Source organism: Pseudophryne corroboree, chromosome 6, assembly GCF_028390025.1.
Source record: "Pseudophryne corroboree isolate aPseCor3 chromosome 6, aPseCor3.hap2, whole genome shotgun sequence".
NCBI classification, from domain to species: Eukaryota; Metazoa; Chordata; class Amphibia; order Anura; family Myobatrachidae; genus Pseudophryne; species Pseudophryne corroboree.
Window position 1 is genome coordinate 800,801,480 of NC_086449.1, and position 25,308 is coordinate 800,826,787.

The 25,308-nt window shown below is 47.1% G+C and overlaps 1 protein-coding gene across 3 annotated transcripts in view; it reads left to right on the forward strand.

The window, feature by feature from the left end:
• EFCAB6 (EF-hand calcium binding domain 6) overlaps nucleotides 1-25,308 on the forward strand; it is a 411,320-nt gene that overhangs the window by 299,200 nt on the left and 86,812 nt on the right. For all 3 annotated transcript variants that reach the window (XM_063928921.1, XM_063928922.1, XM_063928923.1), the window contains 2 exons: nucleotides 14,298-14,412; nucleotides 23,778-23,911. In XM_063928921.1, the coding sequence (XP_063784991.1) occupies nucleotides 14,298-14,412; nucleotides 23,778-23,911 (249 nt within the window). The remainder of the gene's footprint in view (nucleotides 1-14,297; nucleotides 14,413-23,777; nucleotides 23,912-25,308) is intronic.

The following is a 25,308-nucleotide window of genomic DNA, read 5'->3' on the forward strand; positions in this document are numbered from 1 at the left end:
AGGTCAGGCATCGCAACCGACACAATTGGACTCTCCTTGTGGATTTGGGATTTCGAAGAACGCACAGTTCTTTGCGGTGCTTTTTCCAGCTTGAGTCTTTTCATTTTTCTAGCGAGAGGCTGAGTGCTTCCATCCTCATGTGAAGCTGAACCACTAGCCATGAACATAGGCCAGGGCCCCAGCCGTTCCTTGCCACTCCGTGTGGTAAATGGCATATTGGCAAGTTTACGCTTCTCCTCCGACAATTTTATTTTAGGTTTTGGAGTCCTTTTTTTACTGATATTTGGTGTTTTGGATTTTACATGCTCTGTACTATGACATTGGGCATCGGCCTTGGCAGACGACGTTGCTGGCATTTCATCGTCTCGGCCATGACTAGTGGCAGCAGCTTCAGCACGAGGTGGAAGTGGATCTTGATCTTTCCCTAATTTTGGAACCTCAACATTTTTGTTCTCCATATTTTAATAGGCACAACTAAAAGGCACCTCAGGTAAACAATGGAGATGGATGGATACTAGTATACTTATGGATGGACTGTCGAGTGCCGACACAGAGGTAGCTACAGCCGTGGACTACCGTACTGTGTCTGCTGCTAATATAGACTGGATGATAATGAGATGAAATCAATATATATGTATATATAATATCACTAGTACTGCAGCCGGACAGGTATATATTATATATTTATTATGTAATGACTGATGACGGACCTGCTGGACACTGTCAGCTCAGCAGCACCGCAGACTGCTACAGTAAGCTACTATAGTAGTATGTATAAAGAAGAAAGAAAAAAAAAACAACCACGGGTAGGTGGTATACAATTATGGATGGACTGCCGAGTGCCGACACAGAGGTAGCTACAGCCCTGGACTACCGTACTGTGTCTGCTGCTAATATAGACTGGATGATAATGAGATGAAATCAATATATATGTATATATAATATCACTAGTACTGCAGCCGGACAGGTATATATTATATATTTATTATGTAATGACTGATGACGGACCTGCTGGACACTGTCAGCTCAGCAGCACCGCAGACTGCTACAGTAAGCTACTATAGTAGTATGTATAAAGAAGAAAGAAAAAAAAAACAACCACGGGTAGGTGGTATACAATTATGGATGGACTGCCGAGTGCCGACACAGAGGTAGCTACAGCCGTGGACTAACGTACTGTGTCTGCTGCTAATATAGACTGGATGATAATGAGATGAAATCAATATATATGTATATATAATATCACTAGTACTGCAGCCGGACAGGTATATATTATATATTTATTATGTAATGACTGATGACGGACCTGCTGGACACTGTCAGCTCAGCAGCACCGCAGACTGCTACAGTAAGCTACTATAGTAGTATGTATAAAGAAGAAAGAAAAAAAAAACAACCACGGGTAGGTGGTATACAATTATGGATGGACTGCCGAGTGCCGACACAGAGGTAGCTACAGCCGTGGACTAACGTACTGTGTCTGCTGCTAATATAGACTGGATGATAATGAGATGAAATCAATATATATGTATATATAATATCACTAGTACTGCAGCCGGACAGGTATATATTATATATTTATTATGTAATGACTGATGACGGACCTGCTGGACACTGTCAGCTCAGCAGCACCGCAGACTGCTACAGTAAGCTACTATAGTAGTATGTATAAAGAAGAAAGAAAAAGAAAAAAAAACACGGGTAGGTGCTATACAATATTATATATATATTATATACAATTATATATATATATATATATATTAAACTCATAAACTGGTGGTGATTATTAAACTGGTGGTCAGGTCACTGGTCACACTATCAGCAACTTGCAAGTAGTACTCCTGAGTCCTAAGCAGACAATCACAATATATATTATACTGGTGGTCAGTGTGGTCACAAACAATGGCAGTGTGGCTGGCACTCTGGCAGCAAAAGTGTGCACTGTACGTTATATGTACTCCTGAGTCCTGAGTCCTGCTCTCAGACTCTAACTGCTCCCCACTGTCAGTGTCTCCCCCACAAGTCAGATAATACAGTCACACTATCTCTCTCTATCACTTCAGCAAGTACTAGTAGTAGTAGTACTCCTCCTAATGCTCCCCAAAATTACTACTGTGTCTCTCTCTGTCTCACTCTCTTCTCGAATCTCTATAAACGGAGAGGACGCCAGCCACGTCCTCTCCCTATGAATCTCAATGCACGTGTGAAAAATGGCGGCGACGCGCGGCTCCTTATATAGAATCCGAGTCTCGCGATAGAATCCGAGCCTCGCGAGAATCCGACAGCGTGATGATGACGTTCGGGCGCGCTCGTGTTAACCGAGCAAGGCGGGAAGATCCGAGTCGCTCGGACCCGTGTAAAAAAAACTGAAGTTCGGGCGGGTTCGGATTCCGAGGAACCGAACCCGCTCATCTCTAGCAAAAACCCAAGTGGATCGGCGAATTCACTGGTTTTTTGGTCTGTTTTCACCCATGCCAATTCGGCACAAGAGAAAGGGAAAAGGCATGGGTGAAAAGTGATAAAAAAAATGGGCAAAAATGCCCACAATTGAATACCCAGGGTCAAATGAATGCCATTTTTTCAGCTAGCCGAAAAAAGCGTTGCTAATTGAATACCCCCCTTAATACATTTGGGCCCAAATAATGTGTTGCATGCAAGCCATTTGCCATTTTGTTTTCCCTAGGTCTCTTGACAATGCAGTTGGGCCTGGGAATGAAACCTGCCTTTAATTGGCTTTGCAATGCCTCTAAAGGGGGGTACTCACGGAGCGATCCCAGCCCAAAATCTAAGCAATCTGACTAGATTGCTTAGATTTTAAGCATGATCTCTCCGTGTGTACCCCCCCAGCAATAGTGATTCGCAGCCCCGCGCATCGCTATCGCTGGTGCTAGATTGGCCTGCATGCACTCTCAATCTAGCAGGTCGCTCATTTCACCCGCTGGGTGAAATGAGCGCCCCGTTCCCCCCCCCTCGCTCAGCATACATCGCGCTGTGCTGAGATGGGGGAGAGATGTGTGCTGAGCGGTTCGCTCAGCACACATCTCTCCCCACATCTGCCGGTGAGTACGGGCCTTAGGTGGCTCAGAGACATCAGAAAACAATAGTCCTATCTACTCTGCTATTAATGTTCCGGGACCCGTTTGTCTTAGATGTCTTCTAAACTTAATAACCTTGTGGTTATTGCTTCTTTGTTCTCTAATAGCACCTGCACTGTTTGGGTGGAGTACAAAATGTTGACACCAGAATGTCATGTGAAAGTTTGACATTGACTTAATGTCGACACTGTGAATGTCGCTAGGCAGCATGTTGACATAATGTTTTAATTGAATATGAGCCCTAACCCTAAAAGCAGCCTAACCGCAATCTGACACTAATACGGGATGTGGACATCGTGGGCTGTCAACATCGTCGAAATTTTAAATGTCCACATAACATCCACGCCGACGTTCTGAATTGCAACATTTTGACTATATTCCGGTTGTGTATTTCACAAATGTTTAGCTGCACAAGTGACGGATGGATCCAGTTATTGCAAGGGGACCAAAGGGATGATCTGTATATACATTGAATTCTGGGGTGGTCTTCAGGTTGTAGTGCCCTATCTGTCCGCAGTAGTGGCCGGTATTAGGACCACGGTGCGGCTGCATTCCTCATACACTTCTAGGACCTCAGCCTGTATCCTGTCCGCTAACCTGTCTTCTTCTTTTTCCTCCTGAAATATGTTGTAATAGTAAAATCATTTAATTTGGTTTCTGTAGCTGCTTCGTTTCTTGACTGGTCTAGAAAACCTATTACATATCCCCAATATGTTTTTTATTTTATTTTTTATAATAATACTTTTGATTAGATTTCTAAAAAAAACATGGGGGTACAGAAAAAAAAAGAAAAAGGAGACACAGGAGGGTACAGGTACGAGTTGCACAAAGGAAAAATCACAAAATGCAAACTCAAAGTACAAGGTTCAGGTACGGCAGAAAGTAAGAACAGGCGGTGAGCGGAAAAGGGGAAGCGGTTAATTTGACGCCGGAATCCCGACAGACGTCAATGCCGACAGCCGGAATACAGGCGCAACAGGGCTATTCCCACTTGTGGGTGTCCACGACCCCCATAGAGTGGGAAATAGAACCTGTGGTGAGCGCAGCAAGCCCGCAAGGGAATTCTTAGCGCTCGCACTGCTGCCGGCATTCTGGGATGCCACTGTTGAAATACTGACAGCCGGTATCCCGTCTGCCGGCAAATCATATGTAATCCCAGAAAAGGTAGAACATCACTGATATATGTGAAGGCAAGGACCCGCTGTGGAGAATTTGTGCCAACAGAACCACTTCATTAATGGGGAGTTAGTAGGGGCAATTGGATTTCCAATATGTATTTTTTAATGCAAATGATCTGCAGGTAGTTCCCCTTTGGGGCTGCTTTAGACCACCTCTGTTGTTATACAGTCTTGTTCTACCTTTGGGGTCTATGGGCCTAATTCAGACCTGATCGCAACAGCAACATTTTTCTCTAATGGGCAAAACCATGTGCACTGCAGGGGGGGCAGATGTAACATGTGCAGAGAGAGTTAGATTTGGGTGGGGTGTGTTCAATCTGCAATCTAAATTGCAGTGTAAAAATAAAGCAGCCAGTATTTACCCTGCACAGACACAATATAACCCACCCAAATCTAACTCTCTGCACATGTTACATCTGCCCCACCTGCACTGCACATGGTTTTGCCCATCTGCTAACAAATTTGCTGCTGTGATCAACTCTGAATTACCCCCTCTGGCCGATGTACTGTACATTTCCCGTTCCTTCACAGTGGAGGATTGGGGAAATGTCTTCTCACCCAGGGAAGGAGTGCACATATGGTGAGGCTTTACACTGTTCGGTATATACCACTGGTGTCTTATGACCTAGCACCAGGAGCGGCTGCGATAATGAATAGCATATACTGTCTACTGTAAAATATAATTGTAAATAGAGGCTTAAATATGATGACTGAATGTGGCCTAGGATCCTGTCCATGGCTGGCGGTTATTTTGCCTGAGGTTTTTCAAGCTTTCAATACCAGAGTCCTGCAGACGTAGTTCTGATTGTAAGCTCTTCAGCTCAGAACCAACACTGCTCCTTTGGCTATACTGGTGCATTTGGATGCAACATGCGTGATAAGGAATGGTTGCCAAGTATCTTGCGCCTGGCGGTACAAACAACTAAATATCACCCCATCGATTCAGACAGAAGATCAGGCGCAAAAAAATGTTTGAATTCCCCCATAAGAGTTAGGCTGCTACAGGCAGCAGATTGGTCGGCATTGCCGACACACACCAGTGACTTTATGAGCTTGATTCCCAAGTAGGGTATTTGGATATTATCTCCACGGGTGCAACTATTGGGTATAATGAACTGCCAGGCATCACCACACACTGCCCACATAGCGGGCACTTACGGTACTGCCGACATTGCAAGGTTTCCCAGTACGCGGGGAAGCGTGCGATGCTGGCAGGAAGTGATGTGCATCGATATCAGGGTTTCTCTGACGTCCTAGTGGATGCTGGGGACTCCGTCAGGACCATGGGGAATAGCGGCTCCGCAGGAGACAGGGCACAAAAGTAAAAGCTTTAGGATCAGGTGGTGTGCACTGGCTCCTCCCCCTATGACCCTCCTCCAAGCCTCAGTTAGATTTTTGTGCCCGGCCGAGAAGGGTGCAATCTAGGTGGCTCTCCTAAAGAGCTGCTTAGAGTAAAAGTTTTGTTAGGTTTTTTATTTTCAGTGAGTCCTGCTGGCAACAGGCTCACTGCATCGAGGGACTTAGGGGAGAGAAGTGAACTCACCTGCGTGCAGGATGGATTGGCTTCTTAGGCTACCGGACACCATTAGCTCCAGAGGGAGTCGGAACACAGGTCTCACCCTGGGGTTCGTCCCGGAGCCGCGCCGCCGACCCCCTTGCAGATGCCGAAAAGTGAAGAGGTCCAGAAACCGGCGGCAGAAGACTTTTCAGTCTTCATAAGGTAGCGCACAGCACTGCAGCTGTGCGCCATTGTTGTCAGCACACTTCATAGCAACGGTCACTGAGGGTGCAGGGCGCTGGGGGGGGGCGCCCTGGGCAGCAATGATAGTACCTTATTCTGGCTAAAAATACATCACATATAGCCCCTGGGGGCTATATGGATGTATTTAACCCCTGCCAGGTCTCAGAAAAACGGGAGAAGAAGCCCGCCGAAAAGGGGGCGGGGCCTATTCTCCTCAGCACACAGCGCCATTTTCCCTCACAGAAATGCTGGTGGGAAGGCTCCCAGGCTCTCCCCTGCACTGCACTACAGAAACAGGGTTAAAACAGAGAGGGGGGGGCACTTATTTGGCGATATGACTATATATATATTAAAATGCTATAAGGGAAAAACACTTATATAAAGGTTGTCCCTGTATAATTATAGCGTTTTTGGTGTGTGCTGGCAAACTCTCCCTCTGTCTCCCCAAAGGGCTAGTGGGGTCCTGTCCTCTATCTGAGCATTCCCTGTGTGTGTGCTGTGTGTCGGTACGTGTGTGTCGACATGTATGAGGACGATGTTGGTGAGGAGGCGGAGCAATTGCCTGTAATGGTGATGTCACTCTCTAGGGAGTCGACACCGGAATGGATGGCTTATTTAAGGAATTACGTGATAATGTCAACACGCTGCAAGGTCGGTTGACGACATGAGACGGCCGGCAAACCAATTAGTACCTGTCCAGGCGTCTCAAACACCGTCAGGGGCGTTAAAACGTCCTTTTACCTCAGTTGGTCGACACAGACACGGACTCCAGTGTCGACGGTGAAGAAACAAACGTATTTTCCTTTAGGGCCACACGTTACTTGTTAAGGGCAATGAAAGAGGTGTTACATATTTCTGATACTACAAGTACCACAAAAAAGGGTATTATGTGGAGTGTGAAAAAACTACCTGTAGTTTTTCCTGAATCAGATAAATTAAATGAAGTGTGTGATGATGCGTGGGTTTCCCCCCATAGAAAATTATTGGCGGTATACCCTTTCCCGCCAGAAGTTAGGGCGCGTTGGGAAACACCCCTTAGGGTGGATAAGGCGCTCACACGCTTATCAAAACAAGTGGCGGTACCGCCTTCAAGGAGCCAGCTGATAGGAGGCTGGAAAATATCCTAAAAAGTATATACACACATACTGGTGTTATACAGCGACCAGCGATCGCCTCAGCCTGGATGTGCAGCGCTGGGGTGGCTTGGTCGGATTCCCTGACTGAAAATATTGATACCCTTGACAGGGACAGTATTTTATTGACTATAGAGCATTTAAAGGATGCATTTCTATATATGCGAGATGCACAGAGGGATATTTGCACTCTGGCATCAAGAGTAAGTGCGATGTCCATATCTGCCAGAAGATGTTTATGGACACGACAGTGGTCAGGTGATGCAGATTCCAAACGGCACATGGAAGTATTGCCGTATAAAGGAGAAAAAGACAACGTCTTTTCAGCCTCAGTCCTTTCGTCCCCATAAGGGCAAGCGGGCAAAAGGCCAGTCATATCTGCCATGGGATAGAGGAAAGGGAAGAAGACTGCAGCAGGCAGCCCATTCCCAGAAACAGAAGCCCTCCACCGCTTCTGCCAAGTCCTCAGCATGACGCTGGGGCCGTACAAGCGGACTCAGGTGCGGTGGGGGGGGTTGTCTCAAGAGTTTCAGCACGCAGTGGGCTCACTCGCAAGTGGACCCCTGGATCCTACAAGTAGTATCCCAGGGGTACAGATTGGAAATTCGAGACGTCTCCCCCTCGCAGGTTCCTGAAGTCTGCTTTACCAACGTCTCCCTCCGACAGGGAGGCAGTAGTGGAAACAATTCACAAGCTGTATTCCCAGCAGGTGATAATCAAAGTACCCCTCCTACAACAAGGAAAGGGGTATTATTCCACACTATATTGTGGTACTGAAGCCAGACGGCTCGGTGAGACCTATTCTAAATCTGAAATAGTTGAACACTTACATACAAAGGTTCAAATCAAGATGGAGTCACTCAGAGCAGTGATAGCGAACCAGGAAGAAGGGGACTATATGGTGTCCCGGGACATCAGGGATGCTTACCTCCATGTCCCAATTTGCCCTTCTCACCAAGGGTACCTCAGGTTCGTGGTACAGAACTGTCACTATCAGTTTCAGACGCTGCCGGTTGGATTGTCCACGGCACCCCGGGTCCTTACCAAGGTAATGGCCGAAATGATGATTCTTCTTCAAAGAAGATGGACGATCTCCTGATAGGGGCAAGGTCCAGAGAACAGTTGGAGGTCGGAGTAGCACTATCTCAAGTAGTTCTACGACAGCACGGGTGGATTCTAAATATTCCAAAACCGCAGCTGTTTCCGACGACACGTCTGCTGTTCCTAGGGATGATTCTGGACACAGTCCAGAAAAAGGTGTTTCTCCCGGAGAAGAAAGCCAGGGAGTTATCCGAGCTAGTCAGGAACCTCCTAAAACCAGGAAAAGTGTCAGTGCATCATTGCACAAGGGTCCTGGGAAAAATGGTGGCTTCTTACGAAGCGATTCCATTCGGTAGATTTCACGCAAGAACTTTTCAGTGGGATCTGCTGGAAAAATGGTCCGGATCGCATCTTCAGATGCATCAGCGGATAACCCTGTCTCCAAGGACAAGGGTATTTCTTCTGCGGTGGCTGCAGAGTGCTCATCTACTAAAGGGCCGCAGATTCGGCATTCAGGACTGGGTCCTGGTGACCACGGATGCCAGCCTGAGAGGCTGGGGAGCAGTCACACAGGAAAAAAAAATTCCAGGGAGTGTGATCAAGTCTGGAGACTTCTCTCCACATAAATATACTGGAGCTAAGGGCAATTTACAATGTTCTAAGCTTAGCAAGACCTCTGCTTCAAGGTCAGCCGGTATTGATCCAGTGGGACAACATCACGGCAGTCGCCCACGTAAACAGACAGGGCGGCACAAGAAGCAGGAGGGCAATGGCAGAAACTGCAAGGATTCTTCGCTGGGCGAAAAATCATGTGATAACACTGTCAGCAGTGTTCATTCCGGGAGTGGACAACTGGGAAGCAGACTTCCTCAGCAGGCACGACCTCCACCCGGGAGAGTGGGGACTTCATCGGGAAGTATTCCACATGATTGTGAACCGTTGGGAAAGACCAAAGGTGGACATGATGGCGTCCCGCCTGAACAAAAAACTGGACAGGTATTGCGCCAGGTCAAGAGACCCTCAAGCAATATCTGTGGACGTTCTGGTAACACCGTGGGTGTACCAGTTGGTGTATGTGTTCCCTCCTCTGCTTCTCATAACCAAGGTACTGAGAATTATAAGACGTAGAGGAGTAAGAACTATACTCGTGGCTCCGGATTGGCCAAGAAGGACGTGGCACCCGGAACTTCAAGAAATGCTCACAGAGGACTCGTGGCCTCTGCCGCTAAGAAGGGACTTGCTTCAGCAAGTACCAGGTCTGTTCCAAGACTTACCGCGGCTGCGTTTGACGGCATGGCGGTGGAACGCCAGATCCTAAGGGAAAAAGGCATTCCGGAAGAGGTCATTCCTACCCTGGTCAAAGCCAGGAAGGAGGTGACCGCAAAACATTATCACCACATGTGGCGAAAATATGTTGCGTGGTGTGAGGCCAGGAAGGCCCCACGAAGAAATTTCAACTCGGTCGATTCCTGCATTTCCTGCAAACAGGAGTGTCTATGGGCCTCAAATTGGGGTCCATTAAGGTTCAAATTTCGGCCCTGTCAATTTTCTTCCAGAAAGAATTGGCTTCAGTTCCTGAAGTCCAGAGGTTTGTCAAGGGAGTATTGCATATACAACCCCCTTTTTGTGCCTCCAGTGGCACTGTGGGATCTCAACGTAGTTCTGGGATTCCTCAAATCACATTTTAAACCGCTCAAATCTGTGGATTTGAAATATCTCACATGAAAAGTGACCATGCTGTTGGCCCTGGCCTCGGCCAGGCGAGTGTCAGAATTGGCGGCTTTGTCTCACAAAAGCCATATCTGATTGTCCATTCGGACAGGGCAGAGCTGCGGACTCGTCCCCAGTTTCTTCCTAAGGTGGTGTCAGCGTTTCACCTGAACCAGCTTATTGTGGTACCTGCGGCTACTAGGGACTTGGAGGACTCCAAGTTGCTAGATGTTGTCAGGCCCCTGAAAATATAGGTTTCCAGGACGGCTGGAGTCAGGAAAACTGACTCGCTGTTATCCTGTATGCACCCAACAAACTGGGTGCTCTTGCTTCTAAGCAGACGATTGCTTGTTGGATTTGTAGCACATTTCAACTTGCACTTTCTGTGGCAGGCCTGCCACAGCCTAAATCTGTCAAGGCCCATTCCACAAGGAAGGTGGGCTCATCCTGGGCGGCTGCCCGAGGGGTCTCGGCATTACAACTCTGCCGAGCAGCTACGTGGTCGGGGGAGAACACGTTTGTAAAATTCTACAAATTTGATACCCTGGCTAAAGAGGACCTGGAGTTCTCTCATTCGGTGCTGCAGAGTCATCCGCACTCTCCCGCCCGTTTGGGAGCTTTGGTATAATCCCCATGGTCCTGACGGAGTCCCCAGCATCCACTAGGACGTCAGAGAAAATAAGATTTTACTTACCGATAAATCTATTTCTCGTAGTCCGTAGTGGATGCTGGGCGCCCATCCCAAGTGCGGATTGTCTGCAATACTTGTACATAGTTATTGTTACAAAAATCGGGTTATTATTGTTGTGAGCCATCTTTTCAGAGGCTCCGCTGTTATCATGCTGTTAACTGGGTTCAGATCACAAGTTATATGGTGTGATTGGTGTGGCTGGTATGAGTCTTACCCGGGATTCAAAATCCTTCCTTATTGTGTACGCTCGTCCGGGCACAGTATCCTAACTGAGGCTTGGAGGAGGGTCATAGGGGGAGGAGCCAGTGCACACCACCTGATCCTAAAGCTTTTACTTTTGTGCCCTGTCTCCTGCGGAGCCGCTATTCCCCATGGTCCTGACGGAGTCCCCAGCATCCACTACGGACTACGAGAAATAGATTTATCGGTAAGTAAAATCTTATTTTTCCACAACGTACTCCAATCATCCATCACCAAACAGGTCAGTGAGAGATGTTACAGCAGCGCTGCGTCTGGTAGCGCTACACAAACAAGATAATGACAAATATAGGGGGTTATTCAGACCTGATCGTAGCAGCAAATTTGTTAGGAGAACTATGTGCACTGCAGGTGGGGCATATGTAACATGTGCAGAGAGAGTTAGATTTGGGTGGGATGTGTTATATCTGCCCCCTGCCCCCCCCCCCTCCCCCCCCCGCCTGCAGTGCAGCGTGGTTTGGACTATTAGAGAAAATTTTGCTTTTGCGATCATGTCTGAATTAGGCCCTATGGGGGTCATTCCGAGTTGTTCGCTCGTTGCCGATTTTCGCTAAACTGCGATTAGCCGCTAACTGCGCATGGTTCGCAGAGCCCATGCGCTTAGTTATTTTACTAAAAGCTGTTTTGCCGTAGCGTCTGCAACGCTTTTCAGTCGCACTGCTGTTCGGTAAATGATTGACAGGAAAGGGGCGTTTCTGGGTGGTAACTCAGCGTTTTCCCGGCATTGGCTAAAAAACGCAGGCGTGTCAGGGAAAAACGCGGGAGTATCTGGAGAAACGGGGGAGTGGCTGGCCGAACGCAGGGCGTGTTTGTGACGTCAAACCAGGAACGAAACGGGCTGAGCTGATCGCAGTTTAGGAGTAGGTCTGGAGCTACTCAGAAACTGCTAAGAATTATTTATTCGCTATTCTGCTAATCTTTCGTTCGCAATTCTGCTAAGCTAAGATACACTCCCAGAGGGCGGCGGCCTAGCGTGTGCAATGCTGCTAAAAGCAGCTAGCGCGCGAACAACTCGGAATGAGGGCCTATGTACCAAGCCTTGGAGGGAGATAAAGTGCACAGAAATAAGTACCAACCAATTGTCTCCTGTCATGTTACAGGCTTTGCAGTCTATGTACTAAGCCCTGGGGAGAGATAAAGTAGAGCGAGATAAACTACCAACCAACCAGCTCCTAACTGCCATTTTTCAAACACAGCCTGTAACATGGCAGTTAGGAGCTGATTGGCTGGTACTTTATCTTCATCCACTTTATCTCTCTCCAAGCTTTGATACATCTCCCCCTGGGTTTGAAAAATGTCAGTTAGGAGCTGGTTGGCTGGTACTTTATCTCTCTCCACTTTATCTCTTTCCAAGGCTTAGTAGTACATATACCCCTCTGCCAGGTAGCGCTGTCCCCAGGCGCAGGTAAATATCAGCTTAGCTGGACCAGAGCCGGCGCAAGCCGCTCAGCAAAGGGATGCAGTGCAGGGAGGCCCCAGGATGGAGAGGCACTCCCCCTGCGCTGCATCCCTGTGCTGAGCTGATGTCCCCCTGCTGCTGCTGCTGCGCCTGTCACACTCTATGACAGGCAATGGCGCCAGCAGCATGAAGCCTCCTCTTCCCTCCCCTGTGTCAGTGCAGTGTGCGGACCTAAAAGGGGGCGGAGCTACACAGAACTGGGGGCAGAGTTACACAGGGCCAGGCTGAACAGGAGGATGATCTGCTCCAGCTCCGGCCTGCAGACTTCCTTAGGTAAGAGGATGGAAAGAGAGTGAGTGAGTGAAAGTGTGTGTGTATGTGTAATATATGTGTGACTGTGTATGTGTGTAATGTATGCGCTCTACTAAAACTACCAGGGAAGTCTGGCTACAGAACCACAACACTCCCATGCCACTCCCACGAGTCGGCTCTTTTCCATGTGTTCACAAGGTAGCCACCCATTTGGCTACCAAAAATGCCAAATTCACAGACGGAGAGATCCACCAATGCATGGAGCTTTACCATCAAGGCCATTATGCATAATGTTGCACATACACAGCACAGGGCCATCTTAACATGTCATTAACTGTCAGCATGCCTATTGGTGGATTACTGGAGATATCTACCAATCAGAGTGCAGCATTCTCTACCTGTCCTTCCAGCCTGCAGCCAGACAGTGAATGCCTGTCAGCATGCTGATTGGTGGATGGCTGGAGCTATCTACCAATCAGAGTGCCTGCATTCTCTACCTGCTTCCCAGCCTGCAGCCAGACAGTGAATGGCTGTCAGCAGCCTGATTGGTGGATGGCTGGAGTTGTCTACCAATCAGAGTGCAGCATTCTCTACCTGTCCTTCCAGCCTGCAGCCAGACAGTGAATGCCTGTCAGCATGCTGATTGGTGGATGGCTGCAGCTATCTACCAATCAGAGTGCCTGCATTCTCTACCTACTTCCAAGCTTGCAGCCAGACAGTGAATAGCTGTCAACAGGCTGATTGGTGGATGGCTGGAGCTATCCACCAGTCAGAGTGCTGACAGCCATTCACTGTATGGAAGCATGTAGAGAGATGGCGCAGGACCCCAGAAGGGGCATGTTATGATTTAGTTTTATTTCCATGGATGGGTGTGTAGGGGCCCTAGTACATTGATTTGCCCAGGGCCTACAATGCAGTTAAGACGGCCCCGACACATTCATTTTTGTGATATCCAAGAGATATTTGGGGTCTGCAGCCAAGAAGAATAGCGGCGTTCTCACTGATCCTACCCCTAAATTGCAGGAGATTTCTAGCGCACACATACAAATAATGATGGTAAAAGTTACGGCAAATTCTTAAAAAAAAAAAAAAAAAAAAAGATCCAGTTTAACATGTTTGGAATTGAAGATTTTATAAAATCTGTCAACTTTTAGAAAGGGAATGAGTCACCGGATTTGCATATTTACCTGCACGGAGCAGAAGGCGGTACATATGTGAGCTCTAAATTAGATTACTTATGACTAAATTAACAAAGTGTAAAGATTGTTTGTTGTAATAATAATAATTTCCCTGCTGTCACAAAAAAATAAATATATGAAGGGTTCACTACTGGGTGCTTGCTGTCATTCAAGTAGTGCCATTTACTGAAATAATTCATTACATTTCATCTGTCACGTCCTCGTTCTGTGAGTCACTCCCTCCCAGGAGAAAGGAAGATTTTGCCCAGGAGACACGGGAGAAACTTTTGAAAGGAAGAAATAAAGTTACGGAGTTTTGTGGTTCCCTGTGGCAGTATTTTTCCGACTGAAGAGCGGCCTCCTTAGAGAGACCGCGCGCCAATCATTAACACACTTGCGACTTTTTTTTTTTTTAAGACTTGGAAAGACTTTAAATCACAGATCCCTGGCTGTAAATCTCCGAGCGCCTCTGTCTGTTATTTGATAATTTGCACCTTAGAAATTGACACATCCCCAATCGCTACATGTTTCTGAATCTCTAATTAATTCTGCTCTCCGCAGGTTCTGCGGGATCACCAGCTGTATTTGGATGACGATCAGTTTCACGACTTAACCCAAAAATTGGGATTCACAAAGGAAGGGCTCAGTTATCTGGACTTTGTGTCATTATTTGAAGGTATATTTGCTATACATAATAAACGTAATTTCAGATGTTCAGATATCAAATATCAGCTATATCATATGTCATATTAAACAAAAACAAAAAATAATTTTTTTTGCTGTCTGTAAATAGTCACAGACTGAATACAAATTCCTTGTTGGCGCTGCACTCACTCAAACACTAATGTACATGTTGGAAAACTAGTTTATGTGAATCAGAGGAAGGGCTTATCAGACTTAGGGGCAGATGTATTAAGCCTGGAGAAGTGATAAATGGTGATAACGTACCAGCCAATCATTACAGGTTTTAAAAATGACAGTTAGGAGCTGATTGGCTGGTGCGTTCTCACCTTCCACTTATCACTGCTTTATTACTTCTCCAGGCTTAAGACATCTGCCACCCACTATTATAGCACCCCCTAGTGGTGGGGATTATTGTCACAGCCGGTTATTGAATATGTTGGGAAAATCTCTGTCCCTTTAATGAGTGCCATAAAATGTCTTCAAGATTATTATTAATCAGTTGTGAGCCACATCCATCTAGGCCAGGCTTTTTCAACCAGTGTGCCGTGGCACACTAGTGTGCCACTACCAGTTACAAGTTGTGCTGTGGAGCCAGAGCAGCTTCCTGCACCTTCAGGGTGAACTATTGGCCCGGGCTCTTCTTAGAGGATCAGTTGTGCTCCGGCCATGACCTATGCCTTGAAAACAATGTGATATCATAGGTCACGGCCGCCGCGTCTCACCACCCAAGCCAGCCCACCTGCCTGCATACACATCTTCCAGTTCCTGCCTGCATACACAGCTTTCCTTGCCCGCCCACATCCACACCTGCCCTACCGCCCGCTGCTCAGTATTCGCAGCACTCTACTATGAACAACCCCCGCCACTGAGGGACAGGGAGGAGGACAGCTGATAATATTTGTTATTTTATTTCTCCTGTGGGGAACAATGGGATTTCAATAGAATTTATGTGGGGAGAATAAGGATTTATGGGGGGAACAATGTGAATTATTCATGTGGGTTGCAATAGGATTTATGTGGGGAGCAATCTGATTGTTTTTTCTGTGTAGGCCAATGTATGTGTGTTTTTTTTTTGTGGGGAACTGAAGGTGCGCCTTGGCAATTTAAAAATATTGTTCGGTGTGCCGCGAGTAAAAAAAGGTTGAAAATCACTGATCTAGGCCTTATAGAGCCTTGATTGGAAGCAGCCAGGATTGGATCCGGTCTGAAGATCGACACTGTCTAGGTCGACAATGTTTAGGTCGACCACTATAGGTCGACAGTCACTAGGTCGACAGGGTTGGAAGGTCGAGAGGGTTTCTAGGTCGACATGTGCTAGGTTGACAGGTCAGAAGGTTGACATGAGTTTTTCACATTTATTTTCTTTTTTTGAACTTTTTCATACTTAACGATCCACGTGGACTACGACTGGAACGGTAATCTGTGCCGAGCGCAGCGGTAGCAGAGCGTGGCACCTTGCCCGAAGCATGGCGAGCGAAGCGAGCCATGCGAGGGGACACGGTGCACTAATTGGGGTTCCCGGTCACTCTACGAAGAAAATGACACCAATTAAACCCAAAAACCTCATGTCGACCCTTTGACATGTCGACCTAGCACATGTCGACCTAGAAACCATGTCGACCTTCCAACCCTGTCGACCTATAGTGGTCAACCTAAACATTGTCGACCTAGACACTGTCGATCTCATGATCCACACCCGCCAGGATAGCACTAGGCTAAAGTTTGAACCAAAAAGAAATATACCTGCGCTGGGTTTTACCCAGATTGTATATGGTGCCAGCTGCGCGGCAGTATGAATGCCATTCAGATGTGCCCAGCGTCAGTTTGCAAATAAGTCACAGATAACGTGACTTGTCTGCCGCAAATAGTGTGCCTGCGAATGTCTGTGGGCACGTGTGTACGAGCCTGTTTCCATAAAAAATGCATGGTGTGTACGCATGCTGCGTATAGTCACAGCAAAGTGCGGGTAATCGCTACCGCATGAGTACCCATCACAGCAAGCGATTATCTGCAAGACGCGGAGTGTCACATCTGTATATATATACACAAAACAGTGATCGGCGCTAACAATAATATACTGCAGATCTGTTGCGTGGCTCACGAGCCAGTCCTTGTCTGGATTTGACCCCTGTACCTGAGCGTGGGTGCATTTAACTGCAATGTAATGGTGTGCTGGGCATATATGTGTACAGTTCTGGGCACCGTACTCTGTGTACAGTTCTGGGCACCGTACTACAAAAAGGATATCCTGGAGCTTGAAAAGGTACAGAGGAGGGCGACCAAACTAATTAAGGGCATGGAGACGATGGAATACAAGGAAAGGCTTGAAAGACTAGGCATGTTTACATTGGAAAAGCGGAGACTAAGAGGGGATATGATCAACATCTACAAATATATAAGGGGACAATACACAGAGCTTGCGCGGGACCTGTTTTTGGTTAGATCAACACAGAGGACTCGTGGACACTCGCTCAGGTTAGAGGAGAGGAGATTCCGCACAATACAGCGTAAAGGCTTTTTCACGGTAAGGACAATACGTGTTTGGAATTCCCTGCCCGAGGGAGTTGTAATGGCGGAATCTGTCAACACCTTTAAGAATGGGTTAGATAAATTCCTATTGGAAAAGGATATCCAGGGGTATGGTGCATAGTCATGCATTATAGTTACTATAAATAGGGATTAAATGCAATGGCTGACAGCAGCATCAGTCAGAAATTTTAGTCAAATCATCATGCATAGGACACCGCAAATAGGTTGAACTCGATGGACAATTGTCTTTTTTCAACCTCAGATACTATGTTACTATGTTATGCTAGTATAGGGACTTGCAGAGATTTAGGGGTAAATTTACTAAGATGGGAGTTCTGTTTAAAATGGGATGTTGCCCATAGCAACCAATCACATTCTACTTCTTATTTATCTATCACCTTCTAGAAGATAATACCTAGAGTCTGATCTGATTGGTTGCTATAGGCAACATCCCATGTTAAATAGAACTCCCATCTTAGTAAATTTACCCTTCAGGGTCCTTTTGAGGATGGTATGCAAGCTTAAATGTTTTGATCTAAAAATGAAGAACATCTCCATACTTTATTTCTCTAACGTCCTAGTGGATGCTGGGGACTCCGTCAGGACCATGGGGATTAGCGGGCTCCGCAGGAGACAGGGCACATCTAAAAAAGCTTTTAGGTCACATGGTGTGTACTGGCTCCTCCCCCTATGACCCTCCTCCAAGCCTCAGTTAGGTTTTTGTGCCCGTCCGAGAGGGTGCAATCTAGGTGGCTCTCTTAAAGAGCTGTTTAGAAAAGTTTTTTTTTAGGTTTCTAATCAGTGATTCCTGCTGGCGACAGGATCACTGCAACGAGGGACTTAGGGGAGAGACTTGCAACTCACCTGCGTGCAGGAGGATTGAAGTCTTAGGCTACTGGACACTGAGCTCCAGAGGGAGTCGGAACACAGGTCAGCCTGGGGTTCGTCCCGGAGCCGCGCCGCCGATCCCCCTTACAGACGCTGAAGAACGGCAGAACGGAGGTCCGGAAACAGGCGGCAGAAGACTCCTCAGTCTGTGCGCCATTGTTGCTACACGGCTCACTGATCTCGGTCACGGAGGGTGCAGGGCGCTGCTGGGGGCGCCCTGGGCAGCAATATAGATTACCTTAGAGGCAAATAAATACATCACATATAGCCATTAAGGCTATATGTATGTATTTAACCCAGGCCAGTTTTCCTAATAACCGGGAGAAAAGCCCGCCGTGAAAGGGGCGGAGCTTATTCTCCTCAGCACTCAGCGCCATTTTCCTGACCAGCTCCGCTGGTGAGGAAGGCTCCCACTCTCCCCTGCACTACAGAAACAGGGTTAAAGAGAAGGGGGGCATAAATTGGCGATATAATTATATATTAAGAGCCCATATATAGAAACAACACCTTCTAGGGTTGTTATATACATTATGGCGCTTTTGGTGTGTGCTGGCAAACTCTCCCTCTGTCTCCCCAAAGGGCTAGTGGGTCCTGTCCTCTATCAGAGCATTCCCTGTATGTGTGTGCTGTAGGTCGGTACGTGTGTGTCGACATGTATGAGGAAAATGTTGGTGAGGAGACGGAGAAAATTGCCTGTAATGGTGATGTCACTCTCTAGGGAGTCGACACCAGAATGGATGGCTTACTTATGGAATTACGTGATAATGTCAACACGCTGCAAGCCGGTTGACGACATGAGACAGCCGGCGGACAAATTAGTATCGGTCCAGGCGTTTCAGACACCGTCAGGGGCTTGTAAAAACGCCCATTTACCTCAGTCGGTCGACAGACACTGACACGGACACTGACCCCAGTGTCGACGGTGAAGAAACAAACGTATTTTTCCTTTAGGGCCACAAGTTACATGTTAAGGGCAATGAAGGAGGTGTTACGTATTTCTGATACCACAAGTACCACAAATAAGGGTATTTTGTAGAGTGGGAATAAACTACTTGTAGTTTTGCCTGAATCAGATAAATTAAATGAAGTGTGTGATGATACGTGGGGTTCCTCCGACAGAAAGTTATGGGCGGTATACCCTTTTTCCCGCCAGTAGTAAGGGCGAGTTGGAAAACACACCTTAGGGTGGACAAGGCGCTCACACGCTTATAAAAAACATGGCGTTACCGTTTCCAGATACGGCCGCCCTCAAGGAGCCAGCTGATAGGAAGCTGGAAAATATCATAACAGTATATACACACATACTGGTGTTATACTACGACCAGCAATCGCCTCAGCCTGGATGTGCAGCGCTGAGGGGGCTTGGTCGGATTTCCTGACTGAAAATTTTGATACCCTTGACAGGGACAGGATTTTATTGTCTATAGAGCATTTTAAGGATGCATTTCTATATATGTGTGATGCGCAGAGGCATATTTGCATTCTGGCATCAAGAGTAAATGTGATGTACATATCTGCCAGACGAAGACACGACAGTGGTCAGGTGAGGCAGATTCCAGACGGCATATGGAAGTATTGCCGTATAAAGGGGCGGTCCATTGGACCTGGTGGCCATGGCAACAGCTGAAAAATCCACCTTTTGTTACCCCGAGTCACATATTGGCAGAAAAGGACACAGTCTTTTCAGTCTCAGTCCTTTCGTCCCCATACGGGCAGGCGGGCGAAGGCCAGTCATATCTGCCCAGGGGGAGAGGAAAGGGAAGAAGACTGCAGCAAGCAGCTCATTCCCAGGAACAGAAGCTCCTCACGGCTTCTGCCAAGTCCGCAGCATAACGCTGGGGCCGTACAAGCGGACTCAGGTGCGGTAGGGGGTCATCTCAAGAGTTTCAGCAACACTCGCAAGGGAACTCCGGGATCCTACATGTAATATCCCAGGTGTACATTGGAAATTCGAGACGTCTCCCCCTCACACAATTCACAGGCTGTATTCCCAGCAGGTGATAATCAAAGTACCCTTCTTACAACAAGGAAGGGGGTAGTATTCCACACTATATTGTGGTACTGAAGCCAACCGGCTCGGTGAGATCTGAAATATTTGAACACTTACATACAAGCGTTCAAATCAAGATGGAGTCACTCGGAGCAGTGATAGCGAACCAGGAAGAAGGGGACGATATGATGTCACTGGATATCAGGGACGTTTACCTACAGGTCCAAATTTGCCCTTCTCACCAAGGGTACTTCAGGTTCCTGGTACAGAACTGTCACTATCAGTTCAGACGCTGCCGTTTGGATTGTCCACGGCGCCCCGGGTCTTTACCAAGGTAATGGCCGGAATGATGATTTTTCTTAAAAGAAACATGGACGCTTTCCTGATAAGGGCAAGGTCCAGAGAACAGTTGGAGGTCGGAGTAGCACTATCTTAAGTAGTTCTACGACAGCACGAGTGGATTCTAAATATTCCAAAATCGCAGCTTTTTCCGACGACACGTCTACTGTTCCTAGGGAAGATTCTGGACACAGTCCAGAAAAACGTGTTTCTCCCAGTGGAGAAAACCAGGGAGTTATCCGAGCTAATCGGGATCCTCCTAAAACCAGGAAAAGTGTCAGTGCATCATTGCACAAGAGTCCTGGTAAAAATGGTGGCTTATTACGAAGCAATTCCATTCGGCAGATTTCCCGCAAGAACTCTTCAGTGGGATCTGCTGGACAAATGGTCCGGATCGCATCCTCAGATGCATCAGCGGATAACCCTATATCCAAGGAAAAGGGTGTCTCTCCTGTGGTGATTACAGAGTGCTCATCTTCTAGAGGGCCGCAGATTCGGCATTCAGGATTGGATGCCGGTGACCACGGAGGCCAGCCTGAGAGGCTGGGGAACAGTCACACAGGGAAAAAATTTCCAGGGAAGTGTGATTAAGTCTGGAGAATTCTCTCCGCATAAATAAGCTTAGAGCAAATTTATAATGCTCTAAACTTAGCTAGACCTCTGCTTCAAGGTCAGCCGGTATTGATCCAGTGGGATAACATCACGGCAGTCGCCCACGTAAACAGAAGGGCGGCACAAGAAGCAGGAGGGCAGTGAAAACTGCAAGGATTTTTCGCTAGGCGGAAAATCATGTGATAGCACTGTCAGCAGTGTTCTTTCCGGGAGTGGACGACTGGGAAGCAGACTTCCTCAGCAGGCATGACCTCCACCCGGGAGAGTGGAAACTTCATAGGGAAGTTTTTCAACATGATTGTGGACCGTTGGCAAAGACCAAAGGTGGACATGATGGCGTCCCGCCCGAACAAAAAACGGGACAGGTATTCCGCCAGGTCATGAGACCTTCAGGCGATAGCTGTGGATGTTCTGGTAACACCGTGGGTGTACCAGTCAGTGTATGTGTTCCCTCCTCTGTTTCTCATAACCAGGGTATTGAGAATTATAAGACATAGAGGAGTATGAACTATACTAGTGGCTCCGGATTGGCCAAGAGGGACTTGGTACCCGGAACTTCAAGAAATGCTCACAGAGGACTAAGGGCCTGGGGAGCTAAGAAGGGACTTGATTCAGCAAGTACCATGTCTATTCCAAGACTTACCGCGGCTGCGTTTGACGGCATGGCGGTTGAATGCCGGATCCTGAAGGGAAAAGGCATTCCATAAGAGGTCATACCTACCCTGGTCAAAGCCAGGAAGGAGGTGACCGCACAACGTCATCACCACATGTGGTGAAAATATGTTGCGTGGGTGAGGCCAGGAAGGCTCCACGACGGAAATTCAACTAGGTCGATTTCTACACTTCCTGAAAACAGGAGTGTTTTGGACCTCAAATTGGGGTTCATTAACATTTAAATTTCGGCCCTGTAGATTTTCTTCCAGAAAGAATTGACTTCAGTTCCTGAAGTCCAGATTGTAAAGGATGTATTGCATATACAGCTTTTTTGTGCCCCTAGGGGCACCGTGAGATCTCAACATAGTGTTGGGATTTCTTAAAATCATATTGGTTTGAACCGCTCAAATCTGTGGATTTGAAATATCTCACATGGAAAGTGACCATGCTGTTGACAAATATCTCACATGGGAAGTGACCATGTTGTTAGCCCTGGCCTCGGCCAGGCGATTGTCAGAATGGGCGGCTTTGTCTTACAAAAGCCCATATTAAAATTTTCCATTTGAACAGGACAGAACTGGGACTCGTCTCCAGTTTCTTCATAAAGGGGTGTCAGCGTTTTCACCTGAAACAACCTCTTGTGGTGCCTGCGGCTACTAGGGACTTGGAGGACTCCAAGTTACTAGACGTGGTCAGGGCCCTAAAAATATATATATATATATATATATATATATATATAGTTAGGACGGCTGGAGTCAGAAAGTCTGACTTGCTGTTTATATTGTATACACCCAACAAGCTGGGTGCTCATGCTTCTAAGCAGTCTATTGCACGCTGGATTTGTAGTACAATTCAGCTTGCACATTCTGTGGCAGGCCTGCCACAGACGAAATATGTAGATGCCCATTCCACAAGGAAGGTGGGCTCATCCTGGGCGGCTGCCCGAGGAGTCTCGGCATTACAACTTTGCCGAGCAGCTACGTGGTCAGGGGAGAACACGTTTGTAAAATTTTACAAATTTTGATACTCTGGCTAAGGAGGACCTGGAGTTCTCTCATTCGGTGCTGCAGAGTCATCCGCACTCTCCCGCCCGTTTGGGAGCTTTGGTATAATCCCCATGGTCCTGACGGAGTCCCCAGCATCCACTAGGACGTTAGAGAAAATAAGAATTTACTTACCGATAATTCTATTTCTCGTAGTCCGTAGTGGATGCTGGGCGCCCATCCCAAGTGCGGATTGTCTGCAATGCTTGTACATAGTTATTGTTACAAAAATCGGGTTATTACTATTGTTGTGAGCCATCTTTTCGGAGGCTACTTCGTTTTGTTATCATACTGTTAACTGGGTTCAGATCACAAGTTGTACGGTGTGATTGGTGTGGCTGGTATGAGTCTTACCCGGGATTCAAGATCCTTCCTTATTGTGTACGCTCGTCCGGGCACAGTACCTAACTGAGGCTTGGAGGAGGGTCATAGGGGGAGGAGCCAGTACACACCATGTGACCTAAAAGCTTTTTTAGATGTGCCCTGTCTCCTGCGGAGCCCGCTAATCCCCATGGTCCTGACGGAGTCCCCAGCATCCACTACGGACTACGAGAAATAGAATTATCGGTAAGTAAATTCTTATTTTATTCGCTAGATAGACACAAATGTTCAGTCATTGTCAGGGTGTGTGGTGACCACGGGCCCCTGGGGCCCCCAGTAATCATTCTGGAAAACTGTGCGATGTCATTTTCCCAGAGATTTGCGCAGTGCCAGGAACATGGCACAGGAGCCATATTTCTGGGGGACTCCACACCTACCGCAGAGAAAAGGGGGCCTGCACCTGGGTCAGCTCCTCTCTTAAACCATATAGTACAATCAGGAGTGTATTAACAGAGGAGAAGGTCCATGTGCTGCCTCCTCAGGCTATTTCATTACTTATGGAGGCACCCAGTGCATATGCCTTACTAATGGGAGAGCCGTGCACATCGAACTATATATATATATATATATATATATATATATATTTACGGATGCTAGAACCGGCACTCCCCCTCGATAAATAATGCTCCGGTGCCCTCTGGAAACATGGCTGTATAGTCAGAAGTAAACAGGCAGCGGCACTCAGGAGACTTTTTCAAAGTAGATAAAGTGCAAAAATTTTAATCCATATTGAAATCGGGTGACCAACGTTTCGGGGCCGTGGCGCCCCTTTGTCACGTGCCTCACGTGCCTAGTGGGAAATCCACTACTGCTATTTGAATAAGTACTGTACAATGAAAGGAAACGTGATATGTTTTGAAAGTAGCAATATCTAGTTGACAGAAGAGACCATGTAAGCACTGAGGCTATGTCTGCTCTTAGTCCCATCAGGAGATGGTCCCGTGGATAAGTTACATAATAGCCCCAACCACCGAGTGAATAACACCAAGTCTCATTACATGACCGCAGAGGAGTGTCTCATGCAGTTTCCCGATAAGCTAAAAGAAGGATACGGGGTAAGTAGAAATGTAGAAGATATTGCACAATGTAATGTATTGGAAGAAAAGAAAGAAGTTAAGTTAATCAGAACCTTCACAAATAGAAATATGTAACGCTGCGTATTGATCATAGTGTTGTCTGTGTTCCTATGGGCAGAGCTAGTAAGGCTAATGCACTGAGATATGGAGCACAGAGAGTAGTATTACACGTATGCCTTTTCCTGTGAGGTCAGTGTCTATTTTAGCTTAGTGGCCATTTAGGTCCAAGCTCTCCAATGGAATCCGGTCTGAAGATCGACAGTGTCTAGGTTGACAATGTTTAGGTCGACCACTATAGGTCAACAGTCACTAGGTCGACAGGGTCAGAAGGTCGACATGTTCTAGGTCAAAAGGTCGACATGAGTTTTTGAAAAAAAAAATATTTTTTTTAACTTTTTCATACTTAACGATCCACGTGGACTACGATTGGAACGGTAATCTGACCTTGACCGAAGCATGGTGAGCGAAGCGAGCCATGCGAGGGTACACGGTGCACTAATTGGGGTTCCCGGTCACTCTGTGAAGAAAACGACACCAAAAAAACATTAAAAAACTCATGTCGACCTTTTGACCTATCGACCTAGAACATGTCGACCTTCTGACCCTGTCAGCCTAGTGACTGCCGACCTATAGTGGTCACCCTAAACATTGTCAACCTAGACACTGTCGATCTAATGATCCACACCCCTCCCCAATAGATATGGTTCCATAGAGGGTTCTCGGTTGCCTGAGACTCGTTCTGCCAGGTTCTGGCCACAGTTCTGCTCTACAGCGTGTGAGTGGAGAATCAGTGGATCTCAGGGGCTGGTGAGGGTAGCACCTTGTGCACTGCGGACATCTGGGGCTTGGGTTTCCTATGGGTTTTAAGGTTAAGAGAACTAAGGGAGAGTTTTAAAGAAAAAGAATGAAAATAAGAATCAGGGATCCTGGTGTTCTGCACTTTCTGGTGTATCTATATCTCTGACTGTCTGTAGACCAAATACAGAATCTTTCTACACCTACTGTATATGTAGTTTAATATTAGAGCAGCAGCTCTCCTTCCACAGTATGGTAAGCTTCCGTTAATGAATGATTGGGGATGCAGTATCTTGCTGATGGTGAGATCAGAGCATCACAGTGCAGAGACCATCTGGGCACCATCTTCAGCCATGTTAGACTGGGTAGAATGATGTGATTTGGAAGTGAGTGTGCGGGAATAAGGGCTACATTATAGTATTATCACGGGGGCGTAGTCAGAACTCTGTGGGCCCCATAGCAATATTTTGAAGGGGGCCCCTGGCCCAGTGCTTTCCAGAGAGACACCTCTCCGCAGCAGTCCTCATAACAGTGCCCTAGTTACTTTATGAACCATAGTAGTGCCCTTGTTTTACGTTATG